General features: G+C 49.2%; 1 protein-coding gene across 1 annotated transcript in view; it reads right to left on the bottom strand.

The window, feature by feature from the left end:
• Positions 1 to 4,610: 4,610 nt before the first annotated feature.
• LOC122544321 (serine protease 52-like) overlaps positions 4,611 to 17,836 on the bottom strand; it is a 40,164-nt gene continuing 26,938 nt past the window's right edge. The window contains exons 3-6 of the mRNA XM_043683488.1: positions 9,975 to 10,161; positions 8,423 to 8,679; positions 7,332 to 7,465; positions 4,611 to 4,992 (exon numbers count right to left, since the gene is read on the bottom strand). Coding sequence (XP_043539423.1) covers positions 4,624 to 4,992; positions 7,332 to 7,465; positions 8,423 to 8,679; positions 9,975 to 10,161 — 947 coding nt within the window. The 3' untranslated portion in view covers positions 4,611 to 4,623. The remainder of the gene's footprint in view (positions 4,993 to 7,331; positions 7,466 to 8,422; positions 8,680 to 9,974; positions 10,162 to 17,836) is intronic.

Raw genomic sequence — 17,836 nt, forward strand, 5'->3', positions numbered from 1 at the left:
TCCTATCGGAAAGATGTTGTGAAAACTGAAAGGGTTTAGAAAAGATTTACAAGGATGTTGCCAGGGTTGGAGAGTTGAGCTATGGGGAGTGGCTGAATAGGCTGGGGCTGTTTTCCCTGGAGTTTTGGAAGCTGAGGGAACCTTTACAGATGTTTATAAAATCATGAAGGGGCATGGATAGGATAAATAGACAAAGTCTTTTCACTGGGGTGGGGGAGTCCAGAACTAGAGGGCATAGGTTTAGGGTGAGAGGGGAAAGATATAAAAGGGACCTAAGGGGCAACATTTTCACACAGAAGGTGGTGCATGTATGGAATGAGCTGCCAGAGGAAGTGGTAGAGACTAGTACAATTGCAACATTTAAAAGGCATTTGGATGGGTATATGAATAGGAAGGGTTTGGAGGGATATGAGCCGGGTGCTGGCAGGTGGGACTAGAATGGGTTGGGATTAGAATGGGTTGGGATATCTGGTCAGCATGGACGGGTTGGACCGAAGGGTCTGTTTCCGTGCTGTACATCTCTGTGACTCTATGAGTCTATGAGACAGTGAGTTTTTTGGGATAAAGCCAAGGGGGTTTGGATGCTACCCAACTTGTACACCTCAATCACCTAAGTGATAGGCTTTTTGCTCCCAAAATTGTTCATTATAGAGAGCCAGCAGGCGACGGGAACTAACCAATGTGTTGGAAATCAAACCCCGGCTAAAGTGATTGACTGGTAGTTTCCAAGGTGAGATAAATGCACTTCAGTTGTTACAGACCTGTGTCCACGCTGTGCATGGAATAATGAGTTCCATTAGCAGAAAATAGTAAGACATTTCACTCATCGCGAGCATAATCAAAAAAATAGGGGATTGATTAATGAAGGCTGCATGATGCTGAAATTCAACAGAGATTGGAGCCTAATTTGTTGGGCTGGAGATATTCGCTGCACTAAAGGTTCACTTGTCCTCGGAGAAGTGCTGCTTTGATGTATTCCATTAAGCAACAGTTCAGTTCAGTTCAGAGAAGATTTTCAGAACGGAACGTTTGCAGTAGCAAAGAAATAGCACTATCCATGCTCTGCAGGATATGTTTGAATGCAAGGAGTAGGAACAAGCAGAGGCCATTCAGCCCCACTTTTCCCTCATTAGACAAACCCCTTCAACTGAGAAGGACAGTCAAGGGAACCTTCCGTGAACAGCCGTCAGTACAAGTATGCCCATCTTTAAGGAAGAATCCCAAAACAAGGTGGGGTCTCACCCATACAGGTGTAGCAAGACTTGCTCACAATTTCCCTTGGGATAACAAAGTCAGGTATTCCACTTGCCTTCCCAATGGCTTCCTATTCACGTGTGGGGCTGACCTTTTCTGAGTCAAATACAAAGACACTCTGCAGCATTCTGCAGTCATCGAGTCACAGAGATGCACAGCATGGAAACAGACCCTGCAGCTCAACTCATCCATACTGAACAGACATCCTAAATTAATCTAGTCCCATTTGCCAGCATTTTGCCTTATCCCTCTAAACCCTTTTGATTCATGCACCCTTGAAGATGCCTTTTAAATGCTGTAATTGTACCAGCCTCCCCCACTTCCTCTGGCAGCTCATATCATACACTTACCACCCTCTGTGTGAAAAAGTTGCCCCTTAGGTCCCTTTTAAATCTCTCCCCTCTCACCTTAAACCAATGCACTCTAGCTTTGGACTCCCCTACCCTGGGGAAGAGACCTTGGCTATTCACCTTATCCATGCCCCTCATGATTTTATCAATCTTGAAAATGTTACCCCTCAGCCTCCAATGCTCCAGGGAACACAGCCCCATCCTATTCAACCTCTCCCAAGAGCTCAAATCCTCCAACCCTGGCAACATCCTTGTAAATCTTTTCTGAACCCTTTTAAGTTTCACAACATCCTTCCGATAGGAAGGAGACCAGAACTGCATGTAATATTCCAAAAGTGGCCTCACCAATGTCCTGTACAGCCGCAACAACACCTCCCAACTCCTGTACTCAATACTCTGACCAATAAAGGAAAGCATAGTGGGCGGCACGGTGGCACAGTGGTTAGCACTGCTGCCTGTCAGAGCCAGAGACCCGGGTTCAATTCCTGCCTCAGGTGACTGTCTGTGTGGAGTTTGCCCATTCTCCCCTTGTCTGCGTGGGTTTCCTCCAGGTGCTCTGGTTTCCTCCCACAATCCAAAAATGTGCAGGTTAGGTGAATTGGCCATGCTAAATTGTCCATTGTGTTAGGTGAAGACGGGAATGGGTCTGAGTGGGTTGTGCTTTGGCGGGTCGGTGTGGACTTGTTGGGCCGAAGGGCCTGTTTCCACACTGTAAGTAATCTAATCTAATATACCAAACACATTCTTCACTATCCTATCTACCTATAACTCTACGTTCACAAGGAGCTATGAACCTGCACTGCAAGATCTCTTTGTTCAGCAACACTCCCCAGGACCTTACCATTATGTGTGTAAGTCCTGCCCTGATTTGCCTTTCCATTTATCTAAATTAAACCCCATCTGCCACTCTCTGATTGGAACCACAGTCTTATTCTTGGCTCCCTGCCCCAACAGTTTTGTCAAGGCATGCCTCAGTCCATGCCGCACAGGAACAGGAGGGGGTCTGGTATGGCTAAGTCAGCAATTCCATCTCTGATCATTGTGAACCCCAACATGAGACTTAAGCGCTGAGTCTAAGCTGGCACCCTACAGTGATCTACCTCACTGCCTTTATGCAGAACAATGTCGAACCTCATCCCTTCCAGATCTGCCTGGAACTATTACAAATAAAATCAATAATCTACTTTGTCTACAATATGATTGATAACAATAAGATGAATGAATTGGCACTTCTACTGAGCCAACAGTGGGGAGAGGGATGCAACAAGTTCTAGACAATACCCTGGCTTGGGCCGATAAGTGGCAAAAAATATTCACGCCACACAAATACCAGGCTGTGAACACTCTAACCACTGTCCCTTGACATTCAATGGTGTTACCATCACTGAGTCCCCCATCCTGGGGGTTACCATTGACCAGAAACTCAACTGGACTTTCCACATAAACTCAGTGGCTACAAGAGCAGCTCAGAGACTAGGAATACTGCAGCGAGTAACTCCCCTTCTGGGTCCCCAAAGCTTGTCCACCATCAACAAGGCACAAGTCAGAATTGTGATGGAACATTCCCCACTTGCCCCTAGATAGGGGCAGCCCCAACAACACTCGAGAAGCTCGACACCATCCAGGGACAAAGTAGCCCCCGCTTGATTGATACCACATCCACAAACATCCCCTCCCTCCACCACCGACGCTCAGTAGCAACAGTGTGTACCAGCTACAAGATGCACTGCAGCAATTTACCAAAGGTCCTCAGGCAGCACCTTCCAAATCCATGGCCACTTCCATCTAGGAGGATGAGGGCAGCAGATATATGGGAACACCACCCTCTGCAAGTTCCCCCAACCAAGCCACTCACCATCCTGTCTGGGAAATACATCGCCATTCCTTCACTGTTGCTGGATTGGAATCCTGGAACTCCCTCCCTAACAGCATTGTGGGTCAACCCTCAGCAGGTGGTCTGCAGTGGTTCAAGAAGGCAGCTCACCTCCCACATTCTCAAGGGGCAACTAGGGACGAGCAATAAATGCTGGCCTAGCCAGCGGCGCTACTATCCTGTGGGTGGATGAGAAAAAAGAGAGACACATCGATTCAACATTTCAATCTTCTTCGGAACTGAGTAAGTATCATTGTGTCGAACTGTCATCTCCAGACAGAGGCTATCACAGACAGTGATGGGCTGAAAGGGACGCTGTTGGGCCGTGTGTGTGTGTGTGTAGAGAAAGCTTTACTCTGTATCTAACCTTGTGCTGCCTCTGTCCTGGCGTGTTTGATGGGGTCAGTGGAGAGAGAGCTTTAATTTCAGTTTAACAGAGTAGAGAGAGCTTTACTCTGTATCTAATCCCAGCTGTCCTGGGATAGCACTGGGAGTGCCACCTTTGAACAAACATTAAACTGGAGTCAAAATCACACCAGCTGTTTTCAAAAAGAGATTCATCATTCTTACCAGTACCTAATAGTAATAAAAAAATCAATTAACATAATGAGGAGAAAATAGTTTTGCTCTTGGCTAGTACTCTATTCATTAAGAATCCAATTTGTCTCCTCACTGTAGCAATTCAATTAAAGTACTCATCTGAAATAAGTAGCCTGGCAATCCAAAAACACTTAATTCGAGCAGCTGCTACCACCTCTTTTGGAAGGGAGAACTACAGCAGTTTTGAAATATTAGATACAGAGTGTTTGATGGGGACAGTGTAGAGGGAGCTTTACTCTGTATCTAACCCTGTGCTGTCCCTGTCCTGGGAGTGTTTGATGGGAGATTGTGTAGAGAAAGCTTTACTCTGCATCTAGCCCCGTGCTGACCCTGTCCTGGGAGAGTTTGATGGGAGATAGTGTAGAGGAAGCTTTACTCTGCATCTAGCCCCATGCTGTCCCTGTCCTGGGAGAGTTTGATGGAAGATAGTGTAGAGGAAGCTTTACTCTGCATCTAACCCCATGCTGTCCCTGTCCTGGGAGTGTTTGATGGGAGATAGTGTAGAGGGTATAACTGTCAGACAGTTCCTGGTAAATATTATTTAGTTTATTTATTCATCTCAGGCCATAGAATTGCCCAGGTCAGTGTAACAGTCGAGCAGAGGATGCTGCAATGGTCAGTTCTGGAGGCCCTGGAAGATTGTGCTGTCAGCTCCCGGTAGGGGAATGAAGCCTGGGACAGGGTGTTCTCATCCACCACTTGTCGCGCAGGTTCAGAGGGAATGTCCCTTCCCGGGATGTAGGGTTTTCCGGCCTCGTCCGCCATCGTCTCCAGCCAGTCCAGGTAATTGGCAAGCAGGGTGTACACGCCTGGACTGCGAGACTGCCCACACCCGCTCCCCCAGCTCACGATGCCAACCTGGATCCAAGACTCGGAGTTCATGCCTTGACACATCAGTGGACCCCCGCTGTCTCCCTACAAAGCAAACACAAACTACTCAGCACCATCGGAAATCTCTCCGGAGTGGAGTGTAAGAACAAAGCCCTTCAGTTAGAGTGTGATACTCATTTCCCCAGAGAACTGTCGAGGTCATGGTCAAGGGGGTGATAGGAGGAGGTGTCTTTGACTTGGCGCCTGGCTCGACCATGACCTCACTCCCCTCCACCCCCCCCATCAGCAAACCATCATCTCCCAGACCATACAGAACCTCATCACCTCAGGAGATCTCCCACCCACAGCTTCCAACCTCATAGTCCGGGAACCCCGCACCACCCGCTTCCACCTCCTTCCCAAGACCCACAAGCCTGACCACCCTGGCCAACCCATTGTCTCAGCATGCTCCTGCCCCACTGAACCCATCTCCACCTACCTCGATATTGTCCTATCCCCCCTAGTCCAGGAACTCCCCACAGATATTCAGGACACCACCCACGCCCAAGACTTCCGTTTCCCCGGCCCCCAACACCTCATCTTCACCATGGATATCCAATCCCTCTACACCTCCATCCGCCATGACCAGGGCCTCCAAGCCCTCCGTTGTTTCCTCTCCAGATGTCCCCAACAGTACCCTTCCACCAACACTCTCGTTCATTTGGCCGAACTGGTCCTCACCCTTAACAATTTCTCCTTCGAATCCTCCCACTTCCTCCAGACCAAAGGGGTAGCCATGGGCACCCGTATGGGCCCTAGCTATGCCTGTCTCTTTGTTGGCTACGTAGAACAGTCCATCTTCCGTAGTTACACCGGCACCACTCCTCACCTCTTCCCCCGTTACATTGATGACTGCATTGGCGCCACCTCGTGCTCCCGCGAGGAGGTTGAGCAATTCATCAACTTCACCAACACATTCCACCCTGACCTTAAATTTACCTGGACCATCTCTGACACCTCCCTCCGCTTCCTGGACCTCTCCATCTCCATCAATGATGACCGACTCGACACTGACATTTTTTACAAACCCACCGACTCCCACAGCTACCTGGATTACACCTCTTCCCACCCTATCTCCTGCAAAAATACCATCCCGCATTCCCAATTCCTCCGCCTCCGCCGTATCTGCTCCCAGGAGGACCAGTTCCATCACAGAACATACCAGATGGCTCTTTCTTTAGAGACCGCAATTTCCCTTCCCACGTGGTTGAAGATGCCCTCCAACGTGTCTCGTCCACATCTCGTCCCTCCGCCCTCAAACCCCACCCCTCCAACAAGGACAGAACGCTCCTGGTGCTCACCTTACACCCTACCAACCTTTGCATAAACCGCATCATCCGCTGACATTTATCGCCATCTCCAAACAGACCCCACCACCAGGGATATATTTCCCTCCCCACCCCTTTCCACCTTCCGCAAAGACCGTTCCCTCTGTCACAACCTGGCCAGGACCCTCCAACAACCCACCCTCCCATCCTGGCACCTTCCCCTGCCACCGCAGGAATTGTAAAACCTGTGCCCACATCTCCTCCCTCACCTCCATCCAAGGCCCTAAAGGAGCCTTCCACATCCATCAAAGTTTTACCTGCACATCCACCAATATCATTTACTGTATCTGTTGCTCCCGATGCGGTCTCCTCTACTCTGGGGAGACTGGACGCCTCCTAGCAGAGCGCTTTAGGGAACACCTCTGGGACACCCGCACCAATCAACCACACCGCCCTATGGCCCAACATTTCAACTCCCCCTCCCACTCTGCTGAGGACATGCAGGTCCAGGGCCTCCTCCACCGCCACTCCCTCACCTGACGCCTGGAGGAAGAATGCCTCATCTTCCGCCTCGGAACACTTCAACCCCAGGGCATCAATGTGGACTTCACCAGTTTCCTCATTTCCCCTTCCCTCAGCCTCACCCCAGTTCCAACCTTCCAGCTCAGCACCACCCTCATGACCTGTCCCACCTGCCAATCTTCCTTCCCACCTATCAGCTCCACCCTCCTCTCTGACCAACACAGACAGTCGCCCAAGGCTGGAATTGAACTTAGGACCCTGGCGCTGGGAGGCATCAGTGCCAACAAAATAGTTTCTCTTTATCTACCCTGAAGCTAATGCTTTCTCGGGGGGGAAATCCGCTGTCCTTACCCGGTCCGGGCCTCCCTGTGACTCCAGACCCACAGCCAATGTGCTTGACCCTTAATCGCTCTCTGAGCTGAGTCTGTCAGTGGCAAAGGGCAATTAGAGATGGATATCAAACAACGGCCCTGCACACCAATGCCCACACCCTGGGCAAAGGAAAGAAGGACTGGCCTGTGTCTTATTGAGGGGCCGAATGATCTCTCCTGCTCATTCCATCAGCACCACTGCAACAAATAAGACAGGATTTACCTGACAAGCATCTCGTCCACCTTCCTCGTAGCCAGCGCACAGCATGTTCCGCGTCAGATCTTTCACCCACTTCTGGCAGCTGTGCCAGTCAATGAGCTCCACTTCCACCTCTTGGAGAATCATTGGTCTCTTCTCTAAAGGGAGGTGATAGACACAGGATTCAGCATGGCCTTTCCTACCCACGCTGACCAAACCCGTAGAGTAGGCGTTCCACCGGGACCGGGGAAGGGGGGAGCTGGTGCGCCATGGTGGTGCTAGCCAGCGTCAGGGAGGGGACATAGCCGGGAGAGAACTGAAGAGGGGATGGATGATGTTGGAGCTACGGGAGGGGGAAGTGATAATGAGGAGACAACAGACAGGGACCAAGGAGAAAGGAGAGGGAATACAGTCAGTAAGTACAACAAAGAGAAGGGTGAGGGTTACAGCGACTCTCTTTATAACAGATACCCAGAGGTTCATGGTTACAGACAAGAATCTAATTGAGGAGTTCAGTGTAGTTCATATATAAAATAACAGATTTGTGAGAGTGAGTTACAGTCTGAGATATGTGTGTGTGCGAGTGTGTGTGTGACTGTGTGTGTGTGAGATGAAGGAGTGAAGAGTATTGTAGGGTAAGCTGTAGCACAGGGTGGGGTAGCAGGTTGAGGTGTTCCATGGAGTGGGGTGGACGGCGGGTGTATATGGGTGGGGAAGTGTTTTACAGTGGACCTCCCGTGGGCCCAATCTCTCCACCTGGTACTGAGTGACTGTGTATGAGGGTCCCCCTACTTTTGGAGACCGTCCATTGTGCTAACTCCCCCTGAGCCACCTAGGCTGGCACACAGAAAGCCCTCTGCCCCACCTCTCACTGGGACTTCATACCCGCGGTGATGGGATGAAGTCTTTAAACATTCATCCATCGGTTCCTGGTGGGTGCTGATATATCATGAGGGTGCTGCCCCCTCCTCCCTGGCCAACATCCTGTCCGTTAAAATTCTCGCCCTGTCACCAAAATCTCACGGCGAAGGAAGTGGGGGAGGGGCGGGGCAGAGATCCCACTCCAGTGTAACCTACCCAAGGCCCGTTTATACCTCAGGGTCCCCGCGCCTCACCGTGTTGGGTTATACCCCATCCAATGACAAAACAGGGTTTCCACTCCTCGATGTCGAACTGGTCGCTGAGGGGAAGCAGAACAGGCAACTGGTCTTCACTGAAGGCGATGGGGGTCTGCAGCTCCACCATGGCGATGTCATTGTCCAGGCTCGAGTGATCGTAGTCCTGGTGAATGATGACTCCAGCCACCCTGAACGCCTGCGCCTTGTGGTGCCCCAGTTCAATGGAGCCTGTCTCCACCGAGAGCTGCTCTGCCCTGCACAGAAACCGATCTGTCAGTACCAACCCTTTGGTCTTCCCACCACCTCCACTCTTCCACTCTCCCTCCCCTAGGGCTCCGACATCCCTTTCCAATTGCTCAAACTCCATTTGGAAGCCTTGACCTACAGGCCTAAATTTAAACAGGCCCTGGCCTACCAGAGATGGTTGTTTACGATGGCTGCTACGATGGGTGGTGGGAGGAGAGGGCAGCCAGGGGCGAGTTTGCTGTTGCGGGATTGGAAATCCTCTCAGCCCCATCCCAACACCAGCTTCGGAAAGGGCCATGTCAGGATGACCAGCTCCCTCCCAAGAGAGACCTTGAGGAGGTCAGTAGGCCGAGCACAGGTGAGAGGGGGTTACCTCAGAAAGGTGTTTGCCAAAAGCGTGTGGTGTTGAAGGGCTTATGCTTGAAGTGTCGATTCTCCAGCTCCTCAGATGGTGTCTGGCCTGCTGTGCTTTTCCAACACCACACTCTCGACTCTGATCCCCAGCATCTGCAGTCTGCACTTTCTCCTCAGAAAGGCATTTGTCAGACCAAATGGAAAATTGGTTGGGTTAGTGTACAGGGGAGTGAGAGACACCAATCAGTGTACAGATATCTCCCTGAGAGAGAGGGGACTGTGAGACACCAGTCAGTGTACAGATATCTCCCTTAGAGAGAGAGAGAGAGAGAGAGTGAGATACCAGTCAGTGTACAGATATCTCCCTGAGACAGAGAGAGGGGACTGTGAGACACCAGTCAGTGTACAGATATCTCCCTGAGAGAGAGGGGACTGTGAGACACCAGTCAGTGTACAGATATCTCCCTGAGAGAAAGGGACCTAAGGGACACCAGTCAGTGTACAGATATCACCCTGAGAGCGCGGGGACAGAGAGATACCGTCAGTATACAGATATCTCCCTGAGAGAGCGGGGACAGAGAGATACCAGTCAGTGTACAGATATCTCCCTGAGAGAGAGGGACTGAGAGACACCAGTCAGTGTACAGATATCTCCCTGAGAGCGCGGGGACAGAGAGATACCCGTCAGTGTACAGATATCACCCTGAGAGCGCGGGCACAGAGAGATACCCGTCAGTATACAGATATCTCCCTGAGAGAGTGGGGACAGAGAGATACCAGTCAGTGTACAGATATCACCCTGAGAGAGCGGGGACAGAGAGATACCAGTCAGTGTACAGATATCTCCCTGAGAGAGCGGGGACAGAGAGATACCAGTCAGTGTACAGATATCTCCCTGAGAACTGTTTCACTCGTTTTGGACTGCACTCTTGCGCTGCGCCGTATTCACCTGAACTTTTTCAGACAATGAGCTGCTGTCAACACCCACCACATGTTGAGGATGGAGCCTCCGCAGATGTGCATGCTGTATTTCCGAAGGCTGACCTGCCAGGGCCAATCGCCTGGCTTAGTGTCACTCCCTCCAATAATCTGGGAGTCCAGGCGCCTCTGCCTGTGATGGGATCGACCTCTGTAACCTGTAACAACACGAGCCAAGCGAACTCAACTACAATCCTCTTGCTCAGTACTTTTAACACGTCGCTAATGTGGGCGAGGCGGGTGGAACCTAATACCAGGCCTCAGTGGCTCGTTCCGAAGGGGAGATTTCCGAAGATTGGCTCAAAGAGCGGGAGGGTGGATGGAGGCGAGTTTGAAAGGTGGAGAGGTCCAGGGAGGGAAGTCCAGACCCAATGGAACACAAATGGGAAGCAACTAAAATTGGGAATTGAGTTTTTTCATTTCATGGTCGTGTCCTGGGGAGTTTTGCTGAACAATGAGACCTTGGAGTGCAAGTTCATAGTTCCTGGAAATGGAGTTGCAGGTAGATAGGATAGTAAAGAAGGCATTTGGTATGCTTGCCTTTATTAGTCAGAGCATTGAGTATAGGCGTTGGGAAGTCATGTTGCGACTGTCCAGGACATTGGTTAGGCCAATTTTGGAATACTGTGTTCAATTCTGGCCTCCCTGTAACAGCAAAGATGTTGCTAAACTAGAAAGGATGCTGAAAACATCTTATCAAAACCGGAGGAGATGCAGGGACTTTTTCCTCAGACCGTCGGAGGCTGAGGGGTGGCCTTATACAGGTTTATAACATCACGAGGGGCATGGTAAATAGACAAGGTCTTTTCCCCATGATGCCTGCATCGAATGAATAAAATGTCAGGTAAATTTGGGAACTGTGTTTACTTATTTGGAAATCTTTTGTGAAAGTTCCCTGGAACATCAGGGTAACAAGGACCTCTACGTCAGACTCTGAGTTACTGACTGGAGCTTCAACACCATAGTTCCAACCAAACTCACCTTCAACCTCCGAGACACAGGACTCTGCAGCTGGATCCTCGACTTCCTGACAGGCAAGCTACAATCGGTCAGGGTAGGTGACAACACCTCCTCTACGATAATCCTCAACACAGCAAGGCTGCGTACTCAGGCCCTTACTGTACTCCTTATACCCTCACGACGGTGTGGCCACATTAAGCTCAAACTCCATTTACACATTTGCTGATGACACCGCTGTACTGGGTCATAACTCAAACATCAACGAGACATTGTACAGGAAGGAGACAGAGAGCTTCGCAGCTCAGTGATAAAACAACAACCTCTCCCTCAATGTCAGCAAAATCAAGGAGCTGGGGTATCAACTTCAGGAAGTGGAGTGGAGGACATGCCTGGGATGGAGGCGATCAAGAGCGACAAGTTCCTGGGAGGAGATATCACCAGTAATCCGTCCTGGTGCACCCACATTGACGTTACAGTCAAGAAAGCACACCAACGCCTCTCCTTTCTCAGGAGGCTAAGGAAATTCAGCACGTCCACAATGACACTTCCCAATGTTTATAGGTGCACCATGGAAAGCACTCTATCTGGATGCATCACACTTCAGTACGGCAACTGCTCTGCCCAGGACTGCAAGAAACTACAGAGAGCTGTGAACACAGCCCAGTCCATCACCCAAACCAACCAACATTGATACTGTCTACACTTCCTGTAATCAAAGACCCTTCCCGCCCTGGTTACACTCTCTTCACCCTCTTCCATTGAGCAGATGGTACAAAAGTTTGAAAACATGTACCAACTGATTGAAGAACAGCTTTTTCCCCTCTGTTACCGGACTTCTGAGCAGACCTCTCATATGTTAGAGCTGATTTCTCTCTGCACCTTCTCTGTAGCTGCAACTCTACATTCTGCATTTCTGTTCTGTTACCCTGATGTACTTGCGTAAGGTATGATTTGCCTGTAGAGCACACAAAACAATTCTTTTCACTGTATCTCGGTACATGTGACAATAGTAAATCAAATCAAATCAAAAGATTGTGGAAGTGGTGGGTTTTGATTTCCAGGGTACTACCCCAGTGAGGTATAACAGCATGTAGGGGTAAGGAGCTCACTGGATTTGGTTGGAGCAGCCAATGGGAGTTTTTAAGACCACCTAGACCACCCAGTGCTCCTACTCATAGGTCTGCCTTTCTCATCCCATCCTTTAGTCTCCCCAATGCATTGTGACCTCGACTGACACTCCCAGTGCCAGCACTGAGGTGGTGTTGCAGTATCGGAGGTGCCATATTTTGTGTGTGGCAGAGAACAGAGACTTGATCTAACCCCATAGGTTAAATGTACAAGATTGTCTCAAACTATTTAACGGAATGGCAGGGGAGCTCTCTATCCCACCTCCTGATGGTCCCAGGGCCAACATTTAACCATCACTAAAACAAGAGATCCTGACAGTTGCCATGGTATGCTGCGAAGGGAACATTTTCCAAACTAATGTCAACCAACACTGTCTTAGATATGATGTGCCAGTCCCATGACTTGCAGCTAATCTGCAAATTAGTTGCTGAGGTCCCTGTGCTTCCCAGTCCCCTAGTGAGCATTATTTGGGAGACAGGCAATATAGATCCCATGGTATTCTTTGCTCCTGATCCCTGTGTGTGATTGGTACATGGATGCGAAAAGAAAGGGAGAGTGCGACGTTGTCACATCACTGCTTGTGGGATCCTCCTGTGCACCAACCAATAACGGCATAGCAAAAAAAATACTTGATGGCGTTACCACACCACGGCGAATCCTTCTTTTAATTCAACCAAACAGCCAGAAAGGCTCACCTCGCCTCGTAATCTGTTAAAATATAAGTGACAGAGAACTCCCAAATTCCTCTATTTAAAGAAAATAACATCAATTTATACTTTAACTCTAAAAGTGAACATTAAACAACAACTATTCATAACTCTAAGCCTCCTTTCTCTTAACTGTTTATTATCTGCCTCCAACTCTATAGCAATATGCTGTTCCATTAAGACACTTACTAAAATTACATCAAATTAATTTCAAAACCACACAGCCATTGTAGTCTTCGGTGTCTGTCTTCTTCCAGCTGAAGATCTCCCTGGGTCGTCTTCTTTCTTTTTATTGTCAATATGCTTCATATGAAAAGGTACCTTTGATAGAGAGTGTTTCCTAATTTCTTGGATCTGTGTCGATGGCAGTTGCTCTGCCTCCAATTTTCAAAATGCCTGCCTTTTTTAGAACTCCAATATTGGATTGTCTCATTGGTTAAATGTTGGCAAAACAATCAATTCAAACTCGATTGGGTTTTAGTACCCTGGGGCATAATTTAAACTGATTGGTTAAATTGGAATTGTTGTCAAAACAGCAACCAACTCAGGCATCCACTCCACAGCCAAATGTTATGTATTTTCCATTTTCCAGTACACTCTGGGACTGCCATCGAGTCATATCACACAGCTCTCAGTTCAGAACAGCATTCACTCTCTCTTACAAGCCTTCAACTTCATAACAATTGGCCCTGAAGTGCTTTGGGATGCTCTGAGGTTGTGAGAGGCCGCTACACAAATGCAAAGTTTCTCTTAATATTGTAGAGTTGTTATGGTACTGAAGAAGGCCTTTCAGCCCATTGTGCCTGTCCTGGCTCTGTTACCCAGTGCCCATCTCACCCCATCTCCCTGCAGGCCATTTCTATCCAATTAACCATCTGATGCCCCTCTTGGAAGTCTCAATGGAACCTGCCTCCACCACATTTCCAGGCAGTGCACTCCTGACCCTAAGTAATCACTGGGTGAAACACTGTGTTCCTCACATTGGTTTGCTAAATTCACACATCACTTTAATTCTTAAGTTTTTATTGCAAATTCAGTTATTGGATGTGTGTGTTGCTGGCTGGGCCATCCCTAGTTGCACCTTCAGAAGGTGGGGGTGAGCTATCTTTTTGAACAGCTGCAGTCCCATGCGGTGTAGGGATACCCACACAGCGCCCATTAGGGAGGGAGTTCCAGGATTCTGGATCAGAATGGTGCTGGAAAAGCACAGCAGGTCAGACAGCATCCGAGGAGTAGGAACATTGATGTTTCGGGCAAACACCCTTCAGGACTGAAGGCAGGGATCCTGGATAGGTGGAAAAGGAGCTGGGCAGGTCGGGCAAGTCCGGACAGGTCAGGGGATCGAGTTTCTGGAGGTTAGAAGCTGGGGTGAGGTGGGGCAAAAGGAAATGAGGAAACTGTTGAAATCCACATTGATGCCCTGGGGTTGAAGTGTTCCGAGGCGGAAGATGAGGCGTTCTTCCTCCAGGTGTCGGGTGGTGAGGGACCGGCGGTGGAGGAGGCCCAGGACCAGCATGTCCTCGGCAGAGTGGGAGGGGGAGTTGAAATGTTGGGCCATGGGGTGGTGGGGTTGATGGGTGCGGGTGTCCCGGAGATGTTCCCTAAAGCACTTCTGACCCAGCGACACTGAAGGCACGGCCGATTTATTTCCAAGTCAGGATGATGAGTGGCTGGGAGGGGAACTTACAGGGGGTGGGGTTCCCATGTCTCTGCTGCTCTTGTCCTTCTAGATGGTTGAGGTCGCAAGTTTGGAAGGTGCTGTCTGAGGATCTCTGGTGAGTTTCTGCAGTGCGTCTTGTAGATGGTACACACTGCTGCTACTGAGCGTGGGTGGTGGAGCGAGTGGACGTTTGTAGATATGATGCCAATCAAGCAGGGGGTTGCTTTGTCCCTGGATAGTGTCGAGCTTCTCGAGTGTTGTTGGAGCTGCCCCCATCCAGGGGCAACTGGGGAGTATTCACTCGCACTCCTGACTTGTGCCTTGATGATGGAGGACAGGCTTTGGGGAGTCAGGAGGGGAGTTACTCACTCCAGGATTCCCAGCCTCTGACCTGCTCTTGTTGCCACTGTGTTTATGTAGGTGGTCCACTTCAGTTTCCGATCAATGGTAAACCCTAGGGATGTTGCTCGTTGGGGGGACGATCATTCTTAGTTTGATATTTAAATTCAGTACTGGAGGTTGGTGAATAATCCCCACCGTGTGTCCAGGACAAGCGGCTGGAATTTCCGGTGTGACTGTTCATATTTTGGGAAACTGCGGAATATCAGAAATGCATCTGTGCCCATTCAGTGAGTGAGATGTATTCGGTGACAGTCTGCTTCCACCTGCTGGTAAAAACGAGAACTGTGGCTGGATTCCACTGCCTACACTGACATCGCTGCCTCTTCGTAAAACTGACCAAAAATTTCCTTCCCTCCCCTATGCCTTTGTTTTTCACGGGATGTGGGCATCACTGGGCAAGACTGGCACTTCATGCCCAGTCCCTAATGGCTTTAAGCTTAATTGGTCATTTCAGTGGGCGGACAAGAGCCAACCACATTGGCGGTGGGTCTGGAGTCATGTGTAGGTCAGACTGGGTAAGGGAGGGCAGAGTTCCGTCCCTAAAGGACATTTGTGTGTTTTTTTAAAGGAATATTTTCTAACCAACCAGGTCAGAGATGTTATGACTCAGCTCTGGAGCAGGTAGGTTAGATCCTCCTGACTCAGAGATACGGGCACTACCACAGCAGCGCTCCAGGTATGATGCCATTTAATGCCTATCCACAATTAAGATTAATTCCAGGTACTTTCACTGAATGTAAATTGCACCAACTGGGAAGGGGTTGACTGTAAAATCTTAGTCTGCCACTACTTCCCCCAGATGAATTTGTCCCCCTCTTCCTGCTCTTCCCCACAGCCTTGTGGGCTCCCTCCCCTCAGATCATTGATCCAAGTATTTGCCGAAGGCTTGGATTACATCTGCCTCCACCCTACATGTGACTCCTGACCTATTGCAATGCTGCTGGCTCCTAACTACCCCTCTGAAATGGCTACCATGTGTTCAAGGGAGGGGCAGTTAGGGATGGGCAATAAATGTTGGCCTTTCCTGAAATGTCTGAAGTCCCCTATAGGCCAGAGGTCCCTCCCTGAAGGCCATCAGTAAGTCTGATCTACCTTAACGTCTCCTTGGTCACACTGACATCATTTTAAACATCTATCATACAGCACAGAAACAGGCCCTTCAGTCCAACTTAGCCATGCCGACTAGATATCATTAATCTAGCCCCATTTGCCAGCTTTTGGCCCAATCCCTCTAAACCTTTCCTATTTATATACCCATCCAGATGGCTGTTAAATGCTGTAAATGTACCAGCCTCCATCACATCCTCTGGCAGTTCATTCCATACACACACCACCCTCTCTGTGAAAAGTTGCCCCTCACGTCCCTTTTATATCTTTCCCCCTCACCTTAAACCTATGCCGTCTAGTATTGGACTCCCCTACCTGGGGAAAAGACCTTGACTATTCACTCAGTCCATGCCCCTTATGATTTTATAAACCTCTTTAAGGTCACCCCCTCAGCCTCCTGTTCTCCAGGGAATAAAAGCCCCAGCCTATCTAACCTGTCTTTATAAGTCATAGAGTCATACAGATATACAGCGCAGAAACAGACCGAATTCGTCCATGCTGATCAGATATCTAAACCTAATCTGGTCCCATTTGCCAACACTTGGCCCATATCCCCTAAACCCTTCCTATTCTATACCCAACCAGATGCCTTTTAAATGTTGTCATTGTACCAGCCTCCACCACTTCCTCTGGCAGCTCATTCCGTACACGCACCACCCTCTGCGTGAAAGAGTTGCCCCTTAGGTCCCATTTACACTTTGTCCCTCTCACCCTACACCTATGGCGTGTAGTTTTGGACTCCCCCACCCCAGGGAAAAAACCTTGTCTATTTACCCTATCCATGCCCCTCATGATTCTATAAACCTTTATAGGGTCACCCCTCAACCTCCGACGCTCCAGGGAAAACAACCCCAGCCTGTTCAGCCTCTCTCTTTAACTCAACCCTGGCAACATCCTTGTAAATCTTTTCTGAACCCTTTCAAGTTTCACAACATTCTTCCAATAGGAAGGAGACCAGAATTGCATACAATATTCCAAAAGTGGCCTAACCAATGTCCTGTACAGCTGCAACATGACCTCCCAACTCCTGTACTCAATGCACTGATCAATAAAGGTCAATCCCTCCATTCCCAGCAATTTCCTGAACCATCTCCAGCTTAATATTATCCTTCTTATAACAGGGTGACCAGAACTGAACACAGTGCTCCAGAACAGGCCTCACTAATGCCTTGTACAACCTCAATGTAACATCCCAACTCCTATGCTCAAGTCTGAGCAATAAAGGCAAGCGTGCTAAAGACCTTCTTAACCACCCTGTCTATATGTGATGCAAACTTCTAAGAATTATGTACCTGAACCCCTAGCTCTCTCTGTTGTACAGCACTATCCAGGGCCCAATGTTTGTGTAAGTTTTGCCCTTGTTTGTTTCAAAAGCAAAATGCGACACCTCGCATTTATGCAAATTAAACTCCATCTGCCCGTTGCCCCAATTGATCAAGATCCCTTTGTAATCTTAGATAACCTTCTATGCTGTCCACAATGCCACCAATCTTGGTGTCATCTGCAAACTTACTAACCATCCTCAACCAAATCATTTCTATAAACGACTCACCAAAGTGGACCCAGCACTGATCCCTGTGGAACACCGCTGGAGCAACCTGTCACCACAGTCTCTGTCTCCTGCTCATTTGAATCCAATTGGCAAGCTCTTTTCTTTTTCGGGTTAGCTCCACCAGGGAAGCGGGGGGGGGGGGGGGCTTTGAGGAGGGGGATGTGGGGGAAATTGGTGCTGGGGTTTGAACTCAATTGAACTTTCCGTTTGACAGATGGCACACCAATAGTTTCCTCAGGAACCGCTGATCCCTCTTAATAAGCGAAATAAAAGGCCGAGGGAGCCAAAAGTCAGAGTCATGAATAATAAAGAAAGGG

Source organism: Chiloscyllium plagiosum, chromosome 48, assembly GCF_004010195.1.
Source record: "Chiloscyllium plagiosum isolate BGI_BamShark_2017 chromosome 48, ASM401019v2, whole genome shotgun sequence".
NCBI classification, from domain to species: Eukaryota; Metazoa; Chordata; class Chondrichthyes; order Orectolobiformes; family Hemiscylliidae; genus Chiloscyllium; species Chiloscyllium plagiosum.